Source organism: Trachymyrmex cornetzi, unplaced genomic scaffold (genome assembly GCF_001594075.2).
Source record: "Trachymyrmex cornetzi isolate Tcor2-1 unplaced genomic scaffold, Tcor1.1 scaffold830, whole genome shotgun sequence".
Taxonomy (NCBI): Eukaryota; Metazoa; Arthropoda; class Insecta; order Hymenoptera; family Formicidae; genus Trachymyrmex; species Trachymyrmex cornetzi.
In genome coordinates, this window is record NW_017300170.1 from 188,423 (window position 1) to 199,877 (window position 11,455).

Genomic DNA, 11,455 nt, shown 5'->3' on the forward strand with positions numbered 1-11,455 from the left:
AATTTTTTGCGTCCAAATTTTTACTGAATATTCTTGAGATGTAGTTTTATTATTATAATTTTATTTCAATACACTGGCACTAACCAGAGCGCCTAAAAAAATTCATAAAAACATGCCTTCTTTTGACCGCGAATTAACTATACCCCTCCCTTAAGGGAGGTTACGAGTTTCCTTGAGGTAGAGATTGTGTGAGAGAAGTGGAGACAATCTTTATAACCAAGCAAATCTCCAAAAATTAGTTTGTCTCTGTTGTCATATTCAATCAATGGTTTTGTGGTTACTTGTATCATGTTTTCAGACTAAAGGAAAATAAAGTAATAATATTAGTCTTCCGAAAATATTTGGAATATAAATGGATAATGTATTTGTAAATGATTCTGACGATGGATTTGAAGACGAAGATCGAAATTTGTGGCGGCTTGCGAAAAGATATATACGTAATTGGGAAAATCCCACAGAATTTTTAGAAGACATTCCTTTTCGGAAAAGATACAGATTCAGCAAAACAGCTGTTATCGAGATCTTATTACCTTTGGTAAATGCTCAACTGAGGCGATTGGATAATCGTGGACTGCCAGTTTCCCCATTGATGCAGCTTTTAATAACACTGCGTTTTTATGCAACAAGTAGCTTTCAGGTAAATTTTGTTCTAACACTGCGGTAAATAAATAGATAATTTATTTTCATTTTATTTATATGCAGTTATAATTACAGATTGTGAATGGAGACTTGCGAGGATTTAGCCAAACTACAGTATCAAGAATTATTGCACGAGTTTCCAGAATTATAGCATCACACTCAAGTGAATATATTAATTTTTTTACCGAAGAAAAACGTCGGAGTAATAAAAATAGATTTTATGAGATTGCCAACTTTCCGTCTATAATAGGGTGTGTTTAATATTTAATTTTCAGTTGTAATTCTTTTATTATTAATAGCGAATCACTTATTATGATGTAAGTTTAGTTTGAAACCCGCGCCCTCCTAGTTTAAGAGTTCAGCACCTTCTGTCGGATCTAGTAAAAGGCAAAAAGGGAAGAAGGAGTCGCGACCATTTTTTACTACTACGAATTTCCTCAGAAAGGACGGTTGAGTTTTTGTAATGGACACCGATCTCGTGTCGATCTGCGTTCCGTCGTAACTTTTATAAGTTTACTGAGTTATCAAATAAAGATTATTTGTTGGAAATAATCCGTGCATCATTCCATTGAACAAATATTGTACAAATTGGTCCTTCGAGCCGGATCTTTCGGCATTCTTTTGCATGGATCGCGAGATCTGATGCGGCATCGGTGTACAATCAAAAAGCTGTTATAAATTCAACGACGATTACGACAAAAATTGTAAGTCCGTTCCAAATATACGTCTGTATTATTGCCTTAGATAACGCACGATATATGAGTGGAAAGACCAATTCGGGTGCTTTACTTACATATTAATTGTTTGCCTTGTAACAATATCCGTATTTACAATGTCCGTACAGGAATTAACGAAAAAACGAACCATTATAAAAACGAAGGTTACAACGTTCCAGACATTCTTGGGAAAGCTTGACATGGATACGTCCAAAGCTCGGGAATTACCATTAAGGTTAGAATGTGCGGAGAAATTGTTATCCGAGTATGACGAAGTTCGGTCACAAATTGAAGAGTTGACCGATGTAGATACAGAGGAACGTACGAAATTCGAGGATGCATTTTACGCTACGATACTTTTAGGAAGAAACACTGCGACTAGGTTAAGTCCGAGCACGTCAACCGAAGTAGCAGCGTCGGCGACTATCGATACTACAACACATATAAATTCATTGTTAAAATTACCTGATTTAAAGTTGCCAACTTTTAATGGTGAGTACGATCAATGGATCACGTTTCGCCATACATTTGAAGCTATTATTGATTCTAATACAAGTTTGTCGAAAGTTCAAAAGTTTTATTATCTGCAGTTAAAGGTAATGCTGCGCAATGTTTTCAATCGTTAAGCTTGTCGAACGAAAATTATGATGCTGCGTGGACATTGTTAAAGTCGCGATTTGAAAATAAAAGATTAATAGTACATCACCATATCCAAGCGCTCCTTGAATTGCCAGTTCTGACAAAGGAATCTTGCACCAACTTGAGAAAGTTAATTGATGACATACAACAAAACATGATTGCATTAACAAAGCTCGAACAACCGTTTCAATCCTGGGACACATTGTTAATTCATTTGCTCACGCCTAAACTCGATGTTAAGACAAAACGAGAATGGGAATTTAAAAGAGAATTTTCGAAATTGCTAACTATGAAGGAATTCATCGACTTTCTAAATAAACGTTCAATTCTCGAGACATTATTGCCTAACCAATTAAAGGATACTTCCTCAGCTAATACAAAATCGCATAAAAAATCTGTAAGTTTAACTGCGCAATCTCCCGTGGAGAAGCAATGTCCATTATGTAAGAACTCACATTGGCTATATGCATGTCCGTCATTTCGTAAATTATCGAGCCACGAAAGATTACGAGAAGCGAAACGATTAAAAATTTATTTGAATTGTTTACGTTCTCATCCTGAACGTGAATGTACTTTCGGTAGTTGCCAACGGTGTAAGCGTCGACATAATACAATGTTACATCTCGACAATAATAATCCGCAGACTAAATCAGTCGATATTGAACAAGGAGAAGTTCAAAATAAGAAAGGCGAGGACGATTCTGCGGTGCGAACTAGCACTACTGCCACGACGTCGCATTGTACCAATAAAGGTGTAGTGCAGTCTCTGTTATCACAGCAATCGTTCTTGTACGCGATCATAACGGTTACTATCAAGAATGTCGAGCCCTACTTGATTCCGCGTCTCAGAGTCATTTTATGACAAAGGAATTATGTCAACGATTGCAATTAAATACTTTTAAAACAAACCATTTGATTAATGGTATCGGTCAAACAAACGTTTTTGTGAATGACAGAGCCACTACCGTTATGAAATCAAAGTATAACGAATATAGAACAGAGTTATCCTGTTTCGTAGTAGATTCGATTACTGGTACGCTACCGCCAGACAAATTCGACATATGTCAATTCACGATTCCCAAAAACATTTTACTAGCGGATCCAAGGTACAATGTTCCCGCCAAGATTGATTTGTTAATCAGTGTTGCACTGTTTTATAATTTATTGCAGGAAAGGCGCATCAATTTAGGCAATAATTTACCGGTATTGCAAGAGACGAGTTTAGGTTGGATTATTGGTGGCACATTCATGCCTTGCAGGTCCTCGACTCAATGTAACACTTCACAAAGTTATTTATCACTGAACTCACAAATCCAAGAACAACTCGAACGTTTTTGGCAATTGGAGGAAGTTACAAAATCAAAGCCTCATACTAAAGAGGAGCAGCTATGCGAGGACAATTTCGTGTCAACCCATCAACGTGATCAAAATGGAAGATTTATCGTGCAATTGCCACTGAAGAGTTCATTATCTTCACTCGGAAAATCGCAAGAGATTGCGGAGAAACGTTTACGGTCCGTAGAAAGAAAATTTGACAAGGATGCAACGCTGAAGGAGGCATACGTCAGTTTCATGCAGGAATACGAGCAATTGAATCATATGAGTGAAATAGGAGAAGCCGAAGACAAAGATGAACATGCGAATTATCTTCCACATCACGCAGTCGTTAAGTCAACAAGCAGTACTACCAAAGTACGGGTAGTTTTCGATGCATCTTGCAAGACGACTTCAGGCAGATCGCTCAACGATATATTGCTCGTGGGACCGACCATTCAGAACACCTTATTCAATATTATTTTGCGTTTTCGACAGCATTACATACGTTATTACATCTGATATCCATAAGATGTATCGGCAAATCTTGCTACAATCCAACCAAAGGGATTTACAACGAATTTTATGGAAGAAACATTCTGGAACAGTCCAGACTTTTCGCTTGAATACTGTTACGTACGGATTAGCAAGCGCACCTTTTCTTGCTATAAGATGTTTATATCAATTAGCTTTGGAATGCCAAACTAACATGCCTAAAATCAGTGAAACAATTAAGCGGGATTTCTATGTCGATGACTTGATAACCGGCGGAAATGACCTAAGTCAATTGAAGATTCTGAAGGAAGATATCACTAACGTTCTACGCAGTGGATGTTTCGAGTTACATAAGTGGAATTCGAACGAAAAATCAACACTCACTGCTGAGGAGCAAGAAACGACAGATTCAGTAAACTTTGATAAGGAGATCAACACTTTAGGCCTTATATGGAATACTAATTCTGATACCTTACAATACAGGATCAATTCGAGGACTCAGTTATCAAAATTAACAAAAAGAGCCATATTATCCATTATTTCGCAGATTTTCGACCCGCTTGGTCTGATCGGACCAATAACAGTCCAGTCAAAACTTTTACTTCAAGATCTTTGGCGTCTCAAGGTTGATTGGGACGATCCAGTTCCCATCGAATTACACTCGAAATGGTCATATTTTCAAGACCAAATACAGTATATTCCTGAAATGTTAATTTCTCGACATGCGTTTAGTAAGGAATATAACACTATGGAGGTACACGGTTTCTGCGACGCCTCAGAAATCGCATATGGTTGTTGCATTTACATCAAAACTGTAAATAATAGCGGAGAAGCAACGGTTAATCTTTTGTGTGCAAAATCGAAGGTTGCACCATTGAAAAACGTCTCGTTACCAAGATTAGAATTATGTGCAGCCCTATTGTTAGCCGAATTATATCGACAAGTCATTCAAGCATTAACCATAACTCCTGATTCAACATACTTGTGGAGTGATTCCACAATCGCGCTCGCCTGGATAAAGGGTGAACCATCACGATGGGTGCAATTCGTTGCAAATAGAGTCACAGAGATCCAGCAATTAACCGTCCGTGCAAGATGGAATCATGTAAGTTCAAAGGAAAATCCTGCTGATATTATACCACGGGGAATGAACTCAACTAATTTGAGGGCCTGTTGTCTATGGTGGTATGGCCCTGATTGGCTGAAGTCAAATGATTGGCCTGCTTCCAAGGAAACCATTATTATTAGTGAGGATCTTCTCGAGGAGCGAAAGTCCTCAAAGGTTTTCCATAGCCAAGTAAACGATATTGACGAGTTGTTTTTGAGATTTTCATCCTTGACAAAGTTAAAACGAGTGATAGGATATTGCTTACAATTCAAACATAACGTGTTGCAACTTGAGTCGAAGTCTAAAGGGCCGTTAACAGTAGCAGAATTGGAGAATGCCATGACAATTTTAGTATCGTTAGCGCAGTATCGTGATTTTGGTAACGATATACGAAGTTTAGAATCGTGCGGTCAAGTAAGTAAAACAAGTAAGTTACGCTCGTTAGTTCCATTCCTAGACGATCACAACGTAATGCGAGTTGGCGGTAGATTATCGAACGCACCCTTTCCTTACGCTCAGAAGTATCCAATTATCTTGCCGTCAAAACACCCACTAACTCGATTGATTATTCTACACGAACATTACAAGCATTTACATGCGGGCCTTCAAGCATTATTGGCGGCAATACGCGTACATTTTTGGCCACTTCATGCTCGAGGCACCGCAAAGGATGTGCTACGAAAGTGTATCGTTTGTTTTCGTGCTAAACCTCCAACGTTACACCAGCGGATGGGTGATTTACCGGCAACGCGTATTACGACAAGTCGTCCGTTTTTAAACACTGGAATCGATTATGGCGGGCCTTTTACTATAAAGATATCACGAAATAAGACTGATAAGGCATATATATGTATCTTCGTATGTTTCACTAGACGTGCTGTACATTTGGAGTTAGTAGTAGATTTAAGTACTCCGGCCTTCATCAGAGCATTGCAAAGGTTTATAGCGCGTAGAGGTAAATGTGCGAATATCTATTCGGATAACGCAAAAAATTTCGTTGGCGCGAACAACGAGCTGCGAGAAGTTGGGGAAATCCTGCGAAATCCCGACCATCACGCGAAGATATCGGATTTTTTGGTAGAAAATTCGATCAACTGGAATTTCATCCCTCCACACTCGCCTCACATGGGAGGACTATGGGAAGCCGCTATTAAGTCCGCAAAAACTCATCTGCGAAAACTCATTGGAACGACACCTCTTAGTTATGAGGAATTATATACGCTGTTGACACGGATAGAGGCTTGCCTCAATTCGCGACCTCTTTGCCCATTGACAGATGGTACTAACTTAGCTGCATTAACACCAGCTCATTTTTTTATCGGAGTGCCTTTGACTTCGTTGCCAGAAGTAGATGTGTCCGATGAACCAGTCAATCGTTTAACCAGACACCAATTGCTAACACAGATGTGACAGCATTGCTGGCAGAGGTGGTCGAGGGAATATCTAACTCAACTCCAACAACGGCACAAATGGACCGAAGAATCAAAGGCGAATATAAAAATCGGTACGATGGTATTGTTGCGGAATGAAAACACACCACCAATGCACTGGCGTCTAGGAAGAGTTGTCGCCGTATATCCAGGAAAGGATGGATTAATAAGGGTCATAGATGTAAAAACATCGAATGGAGTTCTTCAACGCAGTCTGCCCAAAATATGTATTCTTCCAATTGAAACATAATTTATACTGTTTATCATTACTGCCTAGATTATCGTCAATTATATGTAAATGATCTTACAAGCCTTCGTCTTGCAATGCTGGCGGGATGTTTAATATTTAATTTTCAGTTGTAATTCTTTTATTATTAATAGCGAATCACTTATTATGATGTAAGTTTAGTTTGAAACCCGCGCCCTCCTAGTTTAAGAGTTCAGCACCTTCTGTCGGATCTAGTAAAAGGCAAAAAGGGAAGAAGGAGTCGCGACCATTTTTTACTACTACGAATTTCCTCAGAAAGGACGGTTGAGTTTTTGTAATGGACACCGATCTCGTGTCGATCTGCGTTCCGTCGTAACTTTTATAAGTTTACTGAGTTATCAAATAAAGATTATTTGTTGGAAATAATCCGTGCATCATTCCATTGAACAAATATTGTACAGGGTGTATTGATTGTACCCATATACGCATTGCAAATCCTGGACGGAATTATGGAGAAGTATTTCGGAATAGAAAAGGATGGTTTTCTTTAAATGTACAGGTATATTTTTTCAAGTGTTCTTTTTTTGTATGTCAAATGATTATGAATGGATTAATAAGTTCAACAATTTTTATAATTTATTGTTTTATGGGTTGTAAGTGGACCCCAACGAAAAAATTCTTGATATTGTTGTCAGGCATCCAGGTTCAACTCACGATGCCGTGATATTTGATCGAAGCGGTCTGCGCTGTCGTTTCGAGCTGGAACGCCTGGATGGAATTCTACTTGGTGATAGTGGATATGTGTGCCGCAGCTATCTATTGACACCTGTTTTAAGACCTGAGACAGACGCAGAAGTTCGGTACAATACTGCGCACAAGAAAACGCGAGTTACCGTCAAACAGTTATTGGGATGTTGGAAACATCGATTTCCATGTCTATATTATGGCTTACGCACAAAGTTGAGCACATCAGTGTCAATTATTTGCGCCACCGCCGTTTTGCACAATGTGTGCATTAAATACAATTTAGGCGAAGTGATTAAAGAAGAATTTAATGAACCTATATTTGAGAACATTGTAAATCGAGAACAAGATGGAATAGGACTTGTACATAAAAACACTTTTATTTTAAGACATTTTTCATAAAACAGTACTATGAACTAATTTTATTTTTTATATTCAGCCTTTACATATTCTAATGATGTAAATAAATAAATTCATACAAATGTACAAACGTGATAATTAAAAATACATTTTAATTTAAAGAATGTTTTATTTATTTAACAAAAACACAAATTTATAGTATTCTTTATTTAAAATAATAACGTTCTAAAATCTAAACAAGCAAGATTTTATTGTTTGTAGTAAGTATAGTTTCTATTAAATAAAAGAAGTATCAATAAAATTTTGTCACACTTACTAACAATATAATAACTAAATAAATATTTAAAAACAAAACATTTATCGAGAGGATAGTTTTAATAACTATCTCTCGATTTGAGAGAAAGTAACGAAACTTTATGTTTCAAAAATAATATTTTGATGTATACTATATAAAAAATATAAAATAATATTAAAATAATAAAATTTAAAAAATGAATAAAAAAAATACAATATTAAATAATATTTTGATGTATACTGTATGTATATTATGCCATTTGCTTAACAACATCTTCCTCCTTTAAAAGTTATAGTAGGACAATCTTGGCCTCTGTCTCAGCAATCTTCATTTTTGCAGAATGAAACTCCCGCTGCTGCTCAGAAATAAAGATTACTTTTTTTAGCTAAAGCATAAGAGATTATTCTTAAATATTTATGTATTTCATTTTATCCTTGTCAACTGACATTATGTATTTATTTAACGTTGTAATATATAAAGTTTAATATGTAATCCATTACGATATTTGCTTTACCGCAGTAATGTTATTAAAATTACAACGAAATCGTTAATGTTAATGATTAATATAAATCTAATTCATAAGTGTTTTCATTACGTATATGTTTGTAATATTTGGAGATGTCCTATTTTGCAATGGCGTTTTCCGAGAAACAGCTGGAACGCTGTGATCATACTGATCATATATATCAACTGTATTGATAACATCTTCCTCGTCTTCCTTATCTTTCTCTTCTTTTTCATCTTGGATAATCAATGTTCCTTTTGCAGACTTATAATACATCTTTACATTATCTGAAAAGTAAGAAGAAAAAATGATTGCCATAATGTAAAAACTGTCTTAATTGCAGTATGTATGTACACTGCTTACCTTCTTTCTCAAATACTGCAGTGCTGTCATATGCACAATCTATTTCTACATCTAAATTTGGATTAGTTGCATCCATAAATTCTATCACTGGATCATTTGGCTGTACTGGTGCAGAACCTCCACCTGTCATAAGCCGTTCGTGCCGGATGGCAGTGCTTAATTTTCATTTCCTGAAAGAATCAATTAAAAAAATAATAAGTATCGAAATAGGATAGAAATTATAAAGATATATAGGAAAGAAAATATACACTTGAGAAAAGTATATAATAAACTGATTAATTATATAATATTCGCTATAATACTTACCTTTGTTTCATATTATCCCAGCATTTTTTTAATTGTTTGCTGGTACGTGGTGTAAGTCCTTGGCTAGTATATTTTTTTGTTACTCTCTCCCACGCTTCGGCCTTCTCTTTTAGATCTGTCGAACCAGTCTTTTTATTTTCGATAGCTGTTTCTTCGAAAATAAGCTGCGCTAAAAGCATTTTTTCTTTCTCCGTATAATGAGCACTGCTTTTATCTTTATCCATTATCGTTGTACACTGTTTCATCGCGACTTAATCAATAATTTATAACTGTTTAATCTTTACTCATAATTATTTGTAATTCACAATTCTAGAAGTTCTCGAGAAAATTTACATATATTATAACAGGCTGCTTCCAGTAAGTTACTAAAAATCCCTAAAATCTTCCTTCCTTCTGGGCTGCGTTCAAAAACATCACCCGGGTGTCTCCGTGTATTATCTTATCCTTGTTTAACACTGAGTGAACAACAAAGATAATACGATACGCGGGGGCACTCGGATGATGTTTCTGAACGCAGCCCTGAAAGGGAGACTTGAGGTCCGTTTATGAAACAAGGAGGCCTTGAAGATTCGAGGAGTCCTTCATGGAGGCTTCCTCTATCTTTAAAATAAGGAAGGACTACCCGGTGAGAAATTACAATGAAATCGATATCAAATCGACGTCGATTCGATATCAATTTGACGCTTTCGACGTCGAATCGACATCGATTAGATGTCGATTTCATTATCATTTCTCACTGGGTATGATTACGGCCGTAACTTTCATCATAGTGAGAATGCGATATTTCTCACGTGAGATTGTTCAGCAAGAAATTTTATGTCAAATTGTGCCAAAATGTGTCGAAATTTGTCTTATTTAAGCAATGGATGACATTTTTATGCTAAAGGATGACATTTTTATTCGAATTGTGCCAAAGTGTGTCGAAATTGTTCGAAATTTGTCTTATTTGTAGCAATGGATAACATTTTTATGCTTCTTTGTATGGAGGAAGATGAAAACGAGAATAACAATATTCGCAAAAAAAACTTCAATTTTATAAAAAAGCGATTACAGGATACACAAAATCCATTTGATATCTCTGACAGTACATTTCGAATATTTTATAGGTTAAGTGTATACCTAAATAAATTATGCTTTATGTTATGAATTATACACATTAATGTGCTCGCAGGATTTGCACATTTCCGGCACGCGATCCCCACCACCGCACGGCCGAGCCGCCAGGTGCTCTGCTTAGAACATATACACATGGAATGATAATAGGACGCTCAGGCTGAAGCCAATACAAACATAGGTGTGAGAGAGAAAGGTATAGAAGATCTAAAATTCGCAATGCGCATGCTCAATTTCGTCAGGTGATTCCATCTATTACGTTGTTCCATTTGTTCCAATGGATTGACGAACGGAATGACGGAACTGAACATGCGCATTGCGAATTTTAGGTCTTCTATACCTTTCTCTCTCGCACCTATCTTGGCTTCAGCCCAATGCATTGGCGGTATAGGCAAAGAAAATGAATCGGTCATTCACGATACGTGCGCGCGTTTACCAACCATAACCTCGCGTCGTTGATCTCTGGTGTCTGTTACCGGTTATTCGTTACTCTTTATTCTCTTTTGACGACAGATCTTTCTGTGCGTCCGTGCTACTTTGTGTCTCTCTGTCCGTTTTTTTTTTAAAAACTTTGCTTATCTAACGACATTTTTTCCCCCGCTTGTGATGGCTTCGGCCTCAGGCGGGGGCTGCGGTGATGGTGGTCGCGCGAATAATAATTTTTCCCTGCAACCGCCTACTTTTACATACAGCCCCAATCCGCATACTCCCTCATCTCCCAATTCTGTGTATTCCGCAGATTACAATGATTTAAACTCAATCGGTTCAGTTGAACTAAACCTGCTAAAAGATCTTACGCAAGAATCTGGTCTTTCCGCCATTTCTGCTAATGTACCAACATCTAATACTACGGACAATTTTCCGATGAAGTGGACTGCAAGGTTCACGAAACGTTGGCATTCCAAGAATGGATTTGAACACGGAGAAAACCCGCGAAACGCAAGATTGCCATATAGGAAACACCCGTGAAAGCCTCAAGAATATTATTAAATACCTCTACGGGGAGAGTATCCTTGCTAAGGTAAACACTTTCAGCAAACTAAGGTCTTCCCTAGCCATGAAACTATCAAATCTAGCATTCCTAAAACGCTGTAGGGATAATAACATCATCCTAAGGTTCCTGCAACTCAAGGACCACCTAAGAACCCACAAATCCAAAAACATCCTTCATAAAACCAGCCTTATCCTCGTCAAAGAACGTATCCACTTCACCAAGTCAC

General features: G+C 37.1%; 4 protein-coding genes across 4 annotated transcripts; 3 read left to right on the forward strand and 1 right to left on the reverse strand.

The window, feature by feature from the left end:
* The first annotated feature begins 2,963 nt into the window (after positions 1-2,963).
* On the forward strand, positions 2,964-3,830 carry LOC108768972 (uncharacterized). The gene has a single exon (XM_018519705.1). The coding sequence runs from the start codon at positions 2,964-2,966 to the stop codon at positions 3,828-3,830; it is 867 nt and encodes a 288-aa protein (XP_018375207.1).
* Positions 3,831-3,840: 10 nt separating this feature from the next.
* Positions 3,841-6,321, forward strand: LOC108768973 (uncharacterized). Its single transcript, XM_018519706.1, has one exon. It carries the CDS (start codon positions 3,841-3,843, stop codon positions 6,319-6,321), a length of 2,481 nt encoding a protein of 826 aa, XP_018375208.1.
* Positions 6,322-6,420: 99 nt separating this feature from the next.
* LOC108768974 (putative nuclease HARBI1) lies at positions 6,421-8,317 on the forward strand. Its single transcript, XM_018519707.1, has 4 exons — positions 6,421-6,568; positions 7,011-7,124; positions 7,208-7,656; positions 8,288-8,317. The coding sequence occupies exons 1-4, from the start codon at positions 6,421-6,423 to the stop codon at positions 8,315-8,317; spliced, it is 741 nt and encodes a 246-aa protein (XP_018375209.1).
* A 202-nt stretch (positions 8,318-8,519) lies between these two features.
* Positions 8,520-9,555, reverse strand: LOC108768976 (uncharacterized). The gene is made up of 3 exons (XM_018519708.1): positions 9,123-9,555; positions 8,817-8,986; positions 8,520-8,740 (listed from the first exon to the last, which is right to left on the reverse strand). Exons 2-3 carry the CDS (start codon positions 8,944-8,946, stop codon positions 8,520-8,522), a joined length of 351 nt encoding a protein of 116 aa, XP_018375210.1. The 5' UTR covers positions 8,947-8,986; positions 9,123-9,555.
* Positions 9,556-11,455: the final 1,900 nt, after the last annotated feature.